The sequence below is a fragment of the Microtus pennsylvanicus genome, chromosome 9, assembly GCF_037038515.1.
Source record: "Microtus pennsylvanicus isolate mMicPen1 chromosome 9, mMicPen1.hap1, whole genome shotgun sequence".
Taxonomy (NCBI): Eukaryota; Metazoa; Chordata; class Mammalia; order Rodentia; family Cricetidae; genus Microtus; species Microtus pennsylvanicus.
The window spans coordinates 107,280,085-107,296,132 of NC_134587.1; the positions used below are offsets into that span (position 1 = coordinate 107,280,085).

Sequence of the window (16,048 nt, forward strand, 5' to 3'; positions counted from 1 at the left end):
CTCTTTGGGCCTTAACTGTGTCAGCCTGGTTCTCCTCACAGTGGTCTAGCTTATCTAGTGCCACAATGCCCAGGAATTTCCCAGTACCAGTTTTATTCTTTTCTTCCTTCCTTCCTTCCTTCTTCCTTTTCTTTATTTTTTGAGGAAATGTCTTCACTGTATAGCCCTGGCTGACCTGAACTCACTATGAAGATCAGGCTAGCCTTGAACTCACAAAGCTCCACCTACCTCTCCTTCCCAAGAGCTGGGATTAAAGGTGTCTTTCACCAGGCCAGCTTGTATCCCTAGTTTTGATGATTTTAGGTTTACCACCATGTTTCCTTTGGGATCTGGCTCTCTCCTAGTCAGGCAGTGGATTCAAGGCAGGCTGTATTTTTAACGAGGTTCCTGTGAAGCCTGGGAACTGGGGAGGAACAAGGCCACTGCAACGGCCTCAGAATTGTGTTCATGTAGACTGCTCAGACCTTCTGGAAAGCAGTTTTGAGGAACAGTCAAAAAGGACTGGGGGCGTGGCTAAGGGGTGAATCTCCTGCCTGGCATGCAGGGGACCCTATGTTCCATCAGCACCACTGCAAAGATTTTTTTAAAAAAAAGAAAGAAAAAAAAAACCACGACAAGGTTGAAAAGTCACTGAAAATGGGCTGTCATCCACCCCGCTACTTCACAGGTGGCTTTTCTTCTGGGTGCGGGTGGAGAGAAGGTGAAAGAAGTTAGCCTTATTTACATTCTGAAGTGCTCTATGAACACACTTTAGAGAACTTACTTACTTTGATTTCCTTTTCGGCTGGAGTGCTGGGATGAACCCAGGGCCCTGATCATGCTCTGCAGGCTCGTGCCACTGACCGCACCTGCAGTCGGGGGAACTCATTTTTAAAGCAAGCAAATGTCACCAAAGCTCAACAACTGCCTAGATATTCCTCTGGGAACCTATACTGGCTAGTTTTATGTCAACTTGACACAAGCTGGAGTCATCTGAAAGGAGGGAGCCTCAGTTGAGAAAATGCCTCTGTAAAATCTGACTGTAGGCCAACCTGTGGGCATTTTCTTAATTACTGATTGATGGGGCGGGCCAAACTCATGGTAGGTGGGGCCATCCCTGGTGGTCCTGGGTTCTATAAGAAAGCAGGCTGAGCAAGTCAGGGGAAACAGGCCAGTAAGCAACATCTCCACAGCTTCTGCCTCCGGGTTTCTGTCCTTTGTGAGTTCCTGTCCTGACTTCCTTTGATGATGAACAGTGATGTGGAAGTGGAAGCCAAATAAACCCTTTTCCCCCCAAGTTGCTTTAGTCATAGACTTTCATTGCAGCAGTAGAACCCCTAAGGCAAAGTCCTCCACTGCCTGAAGGGCTCCCTGAGGTGCCTGCTGTCACTTTCCTCAGCACAGCTGTGTGAGGTAGGACACTCTTAACTTGAGGAGCGAGGAACGGCACGCATTGTGGCCCCACCCTGATCAGGTGCAGAAGGCTGGTGGTGGTGATGGTTAAAAAAAAGAAAAAAGAAAGCTAAAAGAAAAAAGCCCTCACCACTCTACTTTCATTTCCCTCCAGACTTATTTATACCGGGTGTTGTTCTTGAAAACTAACAAGGTAACCAGAGAGGAAAATCAGTGGGGGGTAGGGGTGGGGCGGGCACAGGCTTTACAAGTGTCATGAAGTCAAAGAGCCCAAGGATGGTGTAAACAGTGTACGGGACAGGATTTTCCACAGTCCCAGCCAACTGTGTCCTGGCCTGGTGCCGAGAACAGGAAGTGGGCCTGGCTTTCCTATCCCAGTTGTGGGGGGTATAGGGAGACAGAGGCTTATCTGGGGAGGCTTATCATCAGGAGAAGGGGATCTATGCAACTGGATAGTAACTGGGCAGAGGGACAGGGAATGACTAGATAGGGGTGGGAGCTAGCATCTACTCCAGTCTCAAATCCCAGCATCCCAGGTGTAGAGAGGCCCAGGCCCTGACCCCCAGCCACACAGATGGTCATGACCTCTCAGTGAACACTTAGAACTCGCTAACGTTTTCACACGTGTGTGATGTATTCCCGTAGTCCTGTCATTCCTTTCCACTCCCACAAGCTCCTTCTTCACTCCTACTTCCACGTCTTTGGTTTCTGTGATTCTGAGCTTAATTAGGGCTGCTTACATGAGCATGGGCAACCAGCCAGTGGCTAGCCACAGTGCAGTGGAGAAAACGCCCTTCCCATCAGCAACCTACAACTGCAGATACCTTGTACACTGCTTAGACCTTCCCTGGGACGGACAATGAACAGAGAACAGATTCCAAGCCTAGAATAGTTGGCTTCTCAGAAAGGAGCCCATAGCCGGGCGATGGTGGTGCATGCCTTTAATCCCAGCACTCTGCCTCAGGAGGCTGAGGCAGAGGCAGGCGGATCTCTGTGAGTTCGAGACCAGCCTGGTCTACAGAGCTAGTTCCAGGACAGGCTCCAAAGCTCCAGAGAAACGCTGTCTCGAAAAACAGAAAAAAAAAAAAAAAAGGAAAAAAGAAAGGAGCCATAGCTCCTGATCACCAGCCCTTATAAGCTGCTGCCCCCATGTGGCCAACATGCCCTGACTATAGGAGTTGGGCTCCCAGGGCTGCCTCTGCTTCTCCAAAGTCAGGTGCTGCCGAGGTACTGGCTGCTCCTGGACCTGCATGTATGGGGCCCCTGAGTGTGCTGGAAGCCAGACCTGCCTCCCTGTGCTGCTCTGTAGGTCTGTCACTGTGCTCAAAACTTGCAGCATGTCAAGTGTGTTTTGGAAGCACCATGTCGCATTGCATGTTGCTACAGCTGCCAGACTTTGGCCCCTGAGAGTGACTGCACAGTTGGGACAGAGTGAAAAGAAGGCATGATGGGGGAGGGCAGGGACCCCATGTGGTTGGCCTCCATCTCCTGGGGTTTCCACCACCCTCACACTGAAGACAGAAAGACAGTGAGTGCACACAGGCTGCGTTCCTCTGACTGCAAAAGAACTATGGACACTCAAAGCCACCCAGACATGCAGTCTGTGGCACTGAGTTAAATCACGGAGGGATGCTAGTGAGGATTTTAATATCCCCTGGGCATCATGCAATACATCTTTATGGATACCAAGGGATGCCCTCAGAATGCCCTCCTACCGCCTCCTTCAGGTGGACGAAACCAAACCAACAGGGGACAGGATTGCTGCCTGGTGACTCTCACCACCACCTGGCCCCAATAGAAAGATGGATTCTGCTAGGGAAACTGAGCCTCATGAGAAACATTTGCAAGGCACACCACATGTTTCAAGCATAGCTATGATGCCCTGCCAGGGCAGGACAGGAGAGCACACCTGTAGCACTACTGTTCTTAGATGTCTGGGGGCAGTGCTTCCCTGCACAGCCCAGGCTGGCTGCCTCAGCCTTCCATGGTTTGCTGCTACAGCTGGTTTGACTTTTTAATTCATTACTAAAGATGATACCAACATACATTCACTGGCATGCTAGGCTGGGACTGGTGACTGAGTCCATCTCACTAAGACCACAACTCCAGATTAGCAAGTTCTTCATAAGGATGAGCCCTGCAGCTTTCTTCTCAGGCAGGGCTAGCTCCTAGTAGCCCAGGCTAGCCTCCAAGTCACCTGAGCCCACTACCAAGTGCTGGAGGAAGATGTGCACCCACCTAGGCCTTGAGCTGCTCTACTTGGGCTGACTGCTTGCTGAGCTCAAGATGTTGAGCTCTTAAACTCCATGTTCCCTCAATGAGTGACACTAGCCACTGTGCATCACAGAGCCAGAGCAGACAGGGAAGCTTTACAGGACCCTGTTGAGAACACGGCTATGGCTTCCATCCCTGAACAGTACAAGCTGTCTTCATGTGCGTATTTGTTCACCTCTGCTGTGAGCTTGCCTCACCATTTAATACCTCAGGAGTTGGTCCCTGGAGGTTCCAGACATTTGTGTGGTCCACTTTCTCCAGACACCTCAAACCTGAGACTTGTCATGCCTCCTGGGACCACCGTGTCTGACTCTTCCTTCCCTAGGCACACAGACAACTGTGCTGCCTTGGGCCACTCCCTGACCTTGAGTGTCACAGAGGAGCCACTTCCTGTTTGTCAGATCTAAGAGCAAGATGGGCAGTGGAATGACTGCACCAGGAGGGACCTGGCCATGGCAGCTTCAAATGTACACAGGTAACATAGCCTATCCCAGGTCAGGGCATTTTCTAGGCCCTATCCGCTCTCTGCTGTGTAGAGTTGCACTCAAAGAGTGTGACAAGTGCAAGCACATACATATGTGGCAACAGTTCTATCTGCCCAGCCACAAGAGGCGGGTAGACACAAGCTGTGGCTAGGACTTCCTGGGAGGAGTCTTACCTTGGACATCTGGCTGAAGTCAGCGAAGCCCTCGGCACTGCTGAAGGAGCCGCTTCCAAAGGGGTCTAGCGTTCCAAAGGGATCTGTGAGGAGCACCAATACAGTTGGGGTTATGGTCTGAAGAGATGTGCCTAAGCATCAAGAGGTAATCCTAGGGTCCAGGAGTAGGAAACTTGGGGCCATGAATGTCTCTGGGAAGATGGCTTCTGTGAGGCTCATGGATCACAGTGATCAAAGGAGAGACTGGTCCTGCCGACCTACCAGTCCAGGAGAAGCAGGTGACATGGAGAAAATGAGCCATTTGAGGGTGGCCAGCACAACACAGTCTATGTGTGTGTAGGGCCATCAGTTAGGAGAGACTCCCCCATCCCCGGCTTTTCAGATAAGGTCTCACTCTGTAGTCCAGGTTGGTCTAAATCTCATAGAGATCCTCCTGCCTCTTGACTCCTGAGTGGCGGGCTTATTAAAGGTGTGCACCACCATGCCTGGGTCTGTTTCAAAACCAGTGATCCTCTAGGTTGTTTCCCAGTGCTGAGGTCAGAGGTGAGGGCCACCATGCTTGGAAACTGTGGACTATTCCCATTAAGGACAATGAGCAAATGGCCACCAGCACTGGTGTTAACAGACAGACTGTCTGGAAGGACGCCAGCTCCTGTTGGGACAGACAGGCCTATGTGGAATGGGAACATCCACTTTGGCCTTATGGTCTACACCTAAGGCTATACAAATATAGGGACTGAGGGAATTACTGAGGTGTGAAGTGGTGGGGAGAAGGGGGAGAGCCTCAGGTCTCACCTGATCCTTTTGAGGAGATGCTGGAGGAAGAGAAAGGATCACTGGACTCAAAAGGGTCGAGCTGAGGGACAAGAGAGAAAGAATTTACTCGGTCATCTATCCATTCATACCTGTACTTTCCAACAATTTCAAATGCCATAAGCAATAGCACACTTCAGGGAGGGTGGGGTGATTCAGACAAACCTGGGCTGTGGAGGGTAACCCTCAACATGCACCCTGCAGCAGACAACCAATGCTATTATCCCCACAAATTACCAGTAAACTGGAGGCCTAAGAAGTGAGCCAAAGCCACAGGCACAGAGGGCATTAAGATCTGGCAGAAGTGGAGTCCCTGCCTAGAATCCCTGGGTCTGTTTCAAAACCAGTGATCCTCTAGGTTGTTTCCCAGTGCTGAGGTCAGAGGTGAGGGCCACCATGCTTGGAAACTGTGGACTATTCCCATTAAGGACAATGAGCAAATGGCCACCAGCACTGGTGTTAACAGACAGACTGTCTGGAAGGACGCCAGCTCCTGTGAGGATTAGAGGCATGGCTCAGGGGTAAAACCTTTGGCTAGAATTCCCCAGTGAGGTGCTGACGGTGTGGCTCAATAACGGGAGGGAAGTCTGTCTTTCAATGGAAGGAAGAGAATCAGAAATGACAAATGACAAATGCCTGGCCAATTCTATGAGTACTTAAAGGGCTTGGCTGCGTACGACTTTAATCCCAGCAGTGGGGAGGCAGAGGCAGGTGGATCTCTGTGAGTTTGAGGCCACGCCTGGTCTACAGAGTGAGTTCAGGACAGCCAAGGCTACAAAGAGAAACCCTGTCTCAGGCCAAAATAAGAAAATAAACAAATAGATAAATAAATAAATAAAATGGAGTGGTTAACTCTTTTAAATTCGTGCCTGTCATCCAAACACAAAGGAGGTCAAGGCAGGAGGATTGCTGCAGGCTTTTGAGGCTAATTGGGACTATCCAGAGAGAATATGCCTCAAAAGGAAAAGAGAAATAGAAGACAGAGAGAGATCCATATAGAAAGGATCAAAGCAAAAATAACAAATGCTGCCAGCACTGTGGAGGCAGAGAAAGGCAGATTTCTGAGTTCCAGGCTAGAGAACACCTGTCTCATTTAAAAAAAAAAAAAGTTCAGAGCTAGAGAGGTGGCTCAGTGGTTTCAAGCACTGGCTGTCCTTCCAGTGGGCCAGAGCTGGGCTCCCGGCACCTGTATGTATCTCAAGGTGCAAGGATCTGATGCCCTCTTCTGGACTCCATAGCCACCAGGCACTCATGTGGTATACAGTCAGACATGAAGACAAAACACCTATACAAATAAAATAAAAACTTCTTAAAATCTTTTCTTTAAAAAATCTCAACAGAAAAACAATTATAGGTTGTGATTCACTCTCCAACATGTTGGGCAAAGTGACTGGATTCTAGAAGATGTAAAATTGTACATATATAATGAGCTATATTAGGGATGGGAACCCAATCTCAACATGAAATCCATTTGTTTCTAAGTGTGTGGGTGTGAGTGTGTACAGCAAAGGCCAGAGGCAGCCTCTGCCTTATTTCTTTTAGTCAGTCTCTTACTGAACCTGAAGCTGGGCTGACCATCAAGTCCCAACCATCTTCCTGTCTCTACCCAGCTCAGGGCATGCTGTACATGTCCAAGATCACAGGTAACTTGTTTCACAGGTGCTGGGGTCTGCACGCCCACATTAGGTTTTCACAGTTGTGTTCTTGACTGCCGAGCCACCACCCCAGCACCATCACCAACCCCGTTGGGGTTTTGTTTTTGTTTTTGAGACAGTGTCTCACAATGTCTCACTACTTGCTATGATGGCCAGGATGGCCTGGAATTCTGTTGTTTCTTATATTCTGTAACAGCCGGAAGGGAAACTGGCACAGCATTCTGAGTGCACTTGTGCCCTGGCTATATGTCCAGCCATATGAGGTCACTTGTATCATGACGTCAGGTCTGGCAGGGGCAGTTAGGTCCTCTGAAAGTTACATGGAGGGAAGAGTAAGAAGCTTGGCACCTCTCAGCCTTTTGGTTCCTTACTTCCACAAAAATGCTCCTTCTGGGCAGGGATGTTTTCCTTCTCTGGCTGCTGCTATGTTGCCCCCACAACAAAACCAGTGGCCACACTACTCCAGAACTCTGAACCAAAATAAACCTCTTTGCTTTATTGTCAGCCTCAGGAATTTTTTAGAGTAACAGAAAAGAGGCCGACACCCAAGAGGGTGATAACTCAGAAGTTATCTAACTCAGTGATTTGCACCACCTGATCCCAGAGCACAGCCAAGAGACAATTCATCAAGCAAAGGTGCTTGCTGTCAAGTCTGACAATCTAAGTCAACAATCCTAACAACCTACTTGGTGGAAAAGATATCAACTTGTTATTTATTATTATTATTATTATTATTATTTTTGGATTTTTCAAGACAGGGTTTCTCCATAGCTTTTGGTTCCTGTCCTGGAACTAGCTCTTGTAGACCAGGCTGGCCTTGAACTCACAGAGATCTGCCTTTAATCCTCTTCTGGGATTAAAGGCGTGCGCCACCACCGCCCCACTCAACTTGTTATCTTGACATCAACATATGTTGTGGCACTGACAAGTGTACACACACACACACACACACACACACACACACACACACACACACACACACACACACTAGGGGCTATGGACTCCTCAGTGGTTAATAGCGCTTGGTGCTCTCTTGTTGAGTCTGGTTCCCAATATCCATGTCAGGTAACTCACAGCAAATTGAATTCCTGCTCTAGGGGATATGATGTTTTCTTCTGCCCTCCAGGGCACCTACACACATGTGGCACACACAAATTCATATAGATACATGTTGCCCAGGATGACCTGGGACTCCTAGGCTCAATTCTTCTCCCACCTTCACCCTCCTGAGCAGAGAGGACAACAAGTGTCCAGCTACTTGTGATATTTTACTGCAGCTATGGGAGAGGGAGTGGAGGTGGGAGGCAGAGGACCACAGCAGAGGAGATGGAGTGGAGGTGGGAGGCAGAGGACCACAGCAGAGGAGAGGGAGTGGAGGTGGGAGGCAGAGGACCACAGCAGAGGAGATGGAGTGGAGGTGGGAGGCAGAGGACCACAGCAGAGGAGAGGGAGTGGAGGTGGGAGGCAGAGGACCACAGCAGAGGAGAGGGAGTGGAGGTGGGAGGCAGAGGACCACAGCAGAGGAGAGGGAGTGGAGGTGGGAGGCAGAGGACCACAGCAGAGGAGATGGAGTGGAGGTGGGAGGCAGAGGACCACAGCAGAGGAGAGGGAGTGGAGGTGGTAGGCAGAGGACCACAGCAGAGGAGAGGGAGTGGAGGTGGGAGGCAGAGGACCACAGCAGAGGAGAGGGAGTGGAGGTGGGAGGCAGAGGACCACAGCAGAGGAGAGGGAGTGGAGGTGGGAGGCAGAGGACCACAGCAGAGGAGATGGAGTGGAGGTGGGAGGCAGAGGACCACAGCAGAGGAGAGGGAGTGGAGGTGGGAGGCAGAGGACCACAGCAGAGGAGAGGGAGTGGAGGTGGGAGGCAGAGGACCACAGCAGAGGAGAGGGAGTGGAGGTGGGAGGCAGAGGACCACAGCAGAGGAGATGGAGTGGAGGTGGGAGGCAGAGGACCACAGCAGAGGAGATGGAGTGGAGGTGGGAGGCAGAGGACCACAGCAGAGATGGAGTGGAGGTGGGAGGCAGAGGACCACAGCAGAGGAGAGGGAGTGGAGGTGGGAGGCAGAGGACCACAGCAGAGGAGATGGAGTGGAGGTGGGAGGCAGAGGACCACAGCAGAGGAGAGGGAGTGGAGGTGGGAGGCAGAGGACCACAGCAGAGGAGAGGGAGTGGAGGTGGGAGGCAGAGGACCACAGCAGAGATGGAGTGGAGGTGGGAGGCAGAGGACCACAGCAGAGGAGATGGAGTGGAGGTGGTAGGCAGAGGACCACAGCAGAGGAGAGGGAGTGGAGGTGGGAGGCAGAGGACCACAGCAGAGGAGATGGAGTGGAGGTGGGAGGCAGAGGACCACAGCAGAGGAGAGGGTCAGGAAGGGACAAGAGCTATTTGAGGAATTGCCCTCGCCCTGACTTGGTACTGTAGTACATTGGCTCACAAGACAGGACTTGGCAATGGACAGACAGTGTTGGGAGCCACCTCACTGACCAGGAATGAGACCCCCCTTATAATCCCAGCTCCTGGCCAAGCGAGCCAGCCTCCTGAACACCACAGCCCCATCCAAACACACATCAAATCAGACCTGCCCGAGTGGACCCCACACAGAGACTACTCTACTCACCTTTGGAGGTAAGGAAGGGTTCTTCGTGAAGGGGTCTGAGGTAAATGGGTCATTCTTTGTCTGTTTCTTGAAGAAGTCATCAGTGGTTGAACTATGGAATGGGTCACTTTCTTTGAAGGGATCCCCTCCAAATGGGTCTAGAAAGAGAGGGTACAACTGGTGAGCAAAGATACTAGAAAGACGTAATAAGGAGCAGGCACCAGGGAGAGGTAAGGAGTGGACGCCAGGGAGAGAAGGCTCAGAATGAGGCACAAATTGTGAGTGATCGGTTGCCCCAGGGTTAGGATGGGGACACTGGCTCCAAGTGAGAACCTTTCTGGGTGATGGACTGTCTTTCAATCTTCCACAGTTTTACACATCTGTCAAAAGCTTTACTGGGCATTTACTGCCAAACCTAACAGCCTGATGCACATGGAGGAAGCAGAGAACTGACTCCTGCAAGTTGTGCCCTGACTTCCACACGTGGCACACACACACACACACACCAGTTAGAAGTTTCTTGAGACAGGATCTTGCTATGTAGGCTGGCTTTGAACTCAAGAGATCCATCTGTCTCTGCCTACTGAGTTACTGAGTTCTGGGGTTAAAGGAGAAATCTGTGATAGGTACATTCTGCTCTGTAATCAGGAAGCACACTGGTGGACCAGGCACTGAACAGGATGGGAGTCTCTGCTGGGATGCAAATATTCCAAATCTTGTTTGTTTCGGTGGTTGGAGAAGGAATCCAGGCTTTTGGTCACACTAGGCAATGCCAACACAGGAGAAAAAAAAAGGCACACATGACATATGATGGCTGTCTTTTCCTATGATATCACAGTCCCTGGAATGAGTGGTGGAAAATCCCACCATGTGTGACAGTTACATAACACACACATAGGCAGCTATGGCACAAGTGACCGTGTCCCCAGAGTATGGAGAGACTGAGCATTGTCAGGGACACAAGAAAGCCAGACTTTACCTGTGGCTGCCGTCTGTTGCTCTGTGAAGGGATCATTCTGGAAGGGGTCACCTGGAGCAAAGAGAGCAGCAGTCAGCTGAGTGGAGAAGGACAGTGGAGACATGTCTCCTGCAGTCAGCTGAGTGGAGAAGGACAGTGGAGACATGTCTCCTGCAGTCAGCTGAGTGGAGAAGGACAGTGGAGACATGTCTCCTGCAGTCAGCTGAGTGGAGGAGGGCAGTACAGACATGTCTCCTGCCTGGTTTGAGGGAAAAAAGTGGACCCTGTGCACCCCGGCCCTGTCACAGAAAGTTCATGGGTGAAAGTGGCAGTCTCAAGCAGGAAAACACTTGAGATGGCCCAGATGCCTGGCTGGCTACAGAAAGAACTACAGTCTTCATAAACTCATTTTTCCTTCTCCACTCTGGATCCCTGTATTTCCTCCTAACTTGCTTAGTCACAGAATAGAGACACAGTGGTTGTCCTGGTCATGTTATAATGACCTGTGACAGCCAAAGCTGCTGGATCTGTCCCTTACATCTAAGATCAAAATCTGAAAGCTCCTCAGGCATGGTGGCACACATCTTTAATCACAATACAAGCAAAGCAGAGACAGGAGGATCTTTGTGAGTTCGTGGCCAGCCTGGTCTACAGAGCAAGTTCTAGGACAGCCACGCTACATGGAGAAATCCTATCTCCAAAACAAACAAAAAACAAAAATCTGTGGCTTAGCAGTTAAGAGTGTCAGTTGATCCTGTTGAGGGCCCAGGTTCAAGTCCCAGTGCCCACATGGTGGCTCTGACGTCCTCTCGTGCCCTCTAGTGGCACTGAATATACATGATGCATACACATGCAGGTGAAAACCCCATACGCCGCCGTAAGAAAGCATTTAAAAAGGAGGGGAAACAACAGTCCTTTCACTGGCTGGGCATACCTTTGAAGGGGTCAGCTCCTTTAAATGGGTCAGATTTGAAGGGGTCCTCCGCCTGGAAAGGGTCTGGATGTAGTTCTTGGGAGTTGTTGCTAAACAGTAAGGCTTTGTTTTTGAAAGGATCATCCTAGGATTGTGAAGAAAGAACAGGTGCTGAGTTACTTCTGACCTACACCTAAATCAGACCTGCATTTGACGCAGTGTGAGCCAGGACAGAATACCTCAAGAGTAGTCCCACAAGTGGACATTTCAGAAAAACAACCCTAGACGCTGGTTTATTTGCTGAGATGCAATAGAAACCAGGCATGACACACATGGAAACTGCACCACAGCTTTGCAGTGTTGCAATAAATCACTGAGGGAAATGAGCAAATAGATGGAATCTAATCCACCCATATGGTAGAATAACATCCAACCTTGAAGAGGAAGAAAATTCTGCTGTGAAAAGAGGAGACTTCAATAGTGGAGAGGTACCTGAACTGATTTTCCCCTGCAGTCAGATTTATGACTACCTTAATTGTCATCATAGAAACTTCATATAGCAACTGATGGAAGCAGATGCAGAGATCCACAGCTAGCACTGGACCAAGCTCCCAGAGTCCAGTCGAAGAGAGGGAGGAGTAATCATATGAGCAAAAGGGTCAAGATTATGATGGTCCCACAGAAACAGATGACCTGAGCTAGTGAGAGCTCACTGACTCCAGATTGACAGCGGGAGAGTCAGCATAGGGCCAGACTAGGCCCTCTGCATGCAGGTGACAGCTGTGTGGCTGGGGCAGTCTGTGGGGTCACTGGCAGTGGGACTAGGATTTATCCCTAGTGTTTGAATGGCTTTTTAGAGCCCATTCTCTTTGGAGGGATACCTTGCTCAGCCCCAATATAAGGGGGGTGGCCTTAGATGTGTCAGACTTTGTTGACTCCCCATGGGAAGCCTCACTCTCTCTGAAGAGTGGATGGTGGGATGGGTGGAAGGTGGGGGTAGCAGGAAGAGGGGAGGGAAAGGGAACTGGGATTGGTATGTAAAATGAGAAAAGACTGTTTTAAAAAATAAAAAGAAATAAATAGAAAAAAGAGGAGACTTGAGGATGTGAAGCTAAATAGAAATAAGAGGTCAGTGACAAGAGAGATAAATGCTGTGTGATCCCATTCATAAAAGGCCCCTGGACTTACGACATTCACAGGGGCAAAAAGTGGAATGATGGGGGGGGGCAGTGCCATCAGCTCCCAGCCCCCACAGTTCTATGTCAAGAAAGAAGTGGACCGTTTCTGCCCAAGCAGGAAGTAAGGTCTGGGGTGACCCTGGTGTAGTGGGAGTTGCTAAAGCATGCAGGGCATTTTGCATTTTTATAAAAAGGTGCTTATTTCTAGAAACTGGCAAGTGTATTCAAAGCAGCAGAAAAAAAAACATTTACTTTTGAAGAGTGCTTTTCCATAGTGGAAATGGGCCGAGGGGTGGGGTGACCCCTGCAAGCAGAATGTTGGGTTGAGAATCAGGCTTCTGTTCTGCCTAAGAAAGACACAATCCTCCAAGAAACAGGGCTACTGAACTGGAATCCCCCCACCCCCCAAGGAGACAGGGGTCTCGCTGTGCAGCCCTGACTAGATTGGAACTCACTATGTAGACAAGGCTGACCTTGGGCTCACACATCAGCCTGCCTCTGCCTCCCTGACTGCTGGGATTAAATGTGTGCGCTATCATGGCCAGCAGATGGCTTACAGTAGCACTCTCCCATGACCAAGTCATTCAAAGCTGGGGCATCTGTGAAAGCAGACAAATGTCTAAAGGGACACAGTCTAATAAGGCTTCCAGCACCTCGGACAAGAGTTCCTGACGAGCCTGGCCACATAGCAAGATTCTCAGGAAATGAAGAAATAAAGATTAAAGAAATAGTAAGCAGTAGTTACAACTTGAAGAAGTGGTGGGCCATCTTCTTACCTGGAACCAATTCTTCAGAGCTTCTGGGCACAGGCCTTCCTAGGGAAGCCAGGCCTGGCGCTCAGGGAGGTTAAGCACAGATGCAGTCAGCGCAGCATCTGCTGAAGACGCCTGGGTGCTGCCAGCCCCGAGATGCACACCCGAGTGCAGCTGCTGGGGTTCAGGACGGAGAGGAATGTGATGGGAGACTGCCCCGTGCACTGAGGCAGAAGATGGACCTCTCTACCACACCATGGGCAAAGGAAGGGCACACAGCTGTTGTGGTTCAAGGACAGAGAGACACTGGCAGAAGATTATGACCTAAGAAAGCCGAGTCAGGCAGAAGACTCTTGGACTAGCCCTGGGTGAGGAATGGGCTGTGTCTAAGAGACAAAGGGATGAGGGATGGAGCTTGGTCTCAGAAAGGAAGCTTACGCTGCCGTTTATGGACAGGGCGGAGTACTATCTATTGGGAGGGCGATGAGTGAGTGGGTTTCAATGGCACAAACGTGCCTGTGAAGTGCACTACCAGTTCTCACATAGTGGGATGGTGGGGCCTATGCAGCAATGTCAAGAGAAATCGCACACCTCATGTAGCTTTGACATCGTCCCTGAAGGGGGCCATAGAACAGCTGGGTACAGCTCAGCATTGTAGCCAAGGCACTGGCTCACATTAAGAGTAAGGAAGAAATGGAGCTGGAATGAAGGCTTTTCCTTACCCACAAATGAGAACACAGCCAGTTACCAGCCAGAATGAAGGGTATGTCACTCTGGGAGACAGAATACAAGGCTAAGCACAGGCCCGTGGCACTTCCAAATACAGGACACATGCTATCAGCATATGCCTAGAAGCGGATGAACCAATCTACAATGCCACTAGCAGATACCATCTTCCCAGAACACTGAATCATGTGGTCACTCAATGATGAGGTGATAAGTTCCTTAACAGAGGTAAAACACATGAACTAATTTCATATAATTACTAGCTTTTGCAGCATGGAGGATGGGACCAAGGGCCTCACTGTATACACTAGGCAAGCCCCCACTGATGAGCCATGTGCTCAGATGCAGACAATACCTTCAAAAGCAAGGCAGCAATTAGCCTTAAGTTCTGCCTGCTTTCAGAGTATAGATATGGTCACAGAGGGCACCAAAAAATTTCTGTGACATTCCTGCTTTTTACAGCGTTGGGGGCTGGGTGTGGGGTGCATCCCTTTTATCTCAGCACTAGGAGGCAGAGGCATATGGATCTCTCTGAGCCCAAGGCCAGCCTGGTCTACATAATTGAGTTCCAGGTCAGCCATGGCAATACCATGAGACCCTGCCTCTAATAACAAAACAAAACAAAATGAAAAGTGTGTTGGGTGGGGGCCCAATGCTGGAGCTCCTGCTAACTGTCCTGATTTAATATTCCCATTCTCAGCTGAGTTCAAGTAACCAGCTAAGTAGCTCTCATTTACTTGCTGGGAGTCCAAAACCTTGACTCCTGCATGTTACTGGAGCTGAAAGGGACCAAGGACCCAACTGTGCTGATGAGTCAAAGTAACAAATGGGATAGTTCACAGCTTTTTCTCTGCTGGGTAGGCTGTGTATCCATCAGTCACAAGAAATAAACATGACTTTGGGCTGGTTCAAGGCTTGGTGGTTAAGTACTTGCTAACATGTGTGAGTCCCTGGGCTCCGTCCTTGCTAACATGTTAGACCCTGGACTCCACCTACAGCACTGTGAAAGAAAAAAGTAATTAAGGATATACACACAGAAATGAGAATGGCCTTAAGATCCTATGTCTCCACGATGGGAACCTAACATTCAACTCAGTGACTCAAGAATCACCTGCAGGGGCTGGAAAGATGGCTCAGTGGTTAAGAGCATTGCCTGCTCTTCCAAAGGTTCTGAGTTCAATTCCCAGCAACCACATGGTGGCTCACAACCATCTGTAATGAGGTCTGGTGCCCTCTTCTGGCCTGCAGACATACACACAGACAGAATATTGTATACATAATAAGTAAATAAATAAATTGTTTAAAAAAAAAGAATCACCTGCAGAAAGTTCTAGATGTCCACTCTGGTTGCACTGTTCTCCATAAGCACAGCCCCTAGCTGCACCCCACGAAGAGAACTGGAGCATTCTGCTCCAGACAGTCCCCAGATGGAAAACTGAACAAAGACCTTGCTTCAAAGTGTTTATTAAGAAATGGCAATAGCCCCAGAAATTATCTTAAAACTATTTATACAAAGAGATGTGGGTTCCTTCATACACAAGTACTGAGTTTTTAGGTAATATATCTGATAGTTACACTGTACAAGTGACAGTCAACCATACAAACTCCACTTGTTTCAACAATGAACAAAAATACCCAGGTACAAAAGCCTCAGGTGGTAGCAGAAATGACCAGCCACCAGCAAACTGTCACCCACTGCAAAGACGCAGCCCAGGATGTGAGCCCGATAAAAGCCAAGGAGAGCCAGGCACACACCTTTAATCCCCAAACTGGAATCTCTGGAGTTTCAGGCCAGCTTGGCCTGCAGTGACATCCTGTCTCAAGAGACAGACAGAAAACAACAAACCAAGCAGTCTACAAGGGCAGGCTTAGAGTGAGCACTTCCCTGGCCCAGGACACAGGACAAGCCAGCTGCATGGGAAGCAATGGTGAGACCAAGTGGAGAGGGCAGTCACAAGAAACCAGCTACAGGCCACAGCGCAGGGAATTCCATGGGAATCCCATGGAACAGTGAAGCCTGAGATGCTGAGGTGGGCAGGAAGCCACCTGCTTTTGAGTCCAGAAGTGAAGGGAACTTCTGTGGGCAGACACAAGGGACAGGCAGAGATACAGACTTCCCTGTAAGTTCTTGGA

General features: G+C 49.7%; 1 protein-coding gene across 9 annotated transcripts in view; it reads right to left on the reverse strand.

The window, feature by feature from the left end:
* Eps15l1 (epidermal growth factor receptor pathway substrate 15 like 1) overlaps positions 1–16,048 on the reverse strand; it is an 82,126-nt gene that overhangs the window by 22,063 nt on the left and 44,015 nt on the right. For 7 of the 9 annotated variants that reach the window (XR_012911877.1, XM_075986972.1, XM_075986971.1 and 4 more), the window contains exons 17-21: positions 11,281–11,404; positions 10,368–10,418; positions 9,410–9,546; positions 5,120–5,180; positions 4,325–4,407 (exon numbers count right to left, since the gene is read on the reverse strand). Coding sequence is in view for 8 of the 9 variants with exons in the window: in XM_075986972.1 (XP_075843087.1) it covers positions 4,325–4,407; positions 5,120–5,180; positions 9,410–9,546; positions 10,368–10,418; positions 11,281–11,404 (456 nt within the window). In the remaining variant the exon portion in view is untranslated. Of the gene's footprint in view, positions 1–767; positions 849–4,324; positions 4,408–5,119; positions 5,181–9,409; positions 9,547–10,367; positions 10,419–11,280; positions 11,405–16,048 lie in introns of all 9 variants that reach the window. The other 2 variants (XM_075986978.1, XM_075986979.1) reach the window with 1 other exon arrangement.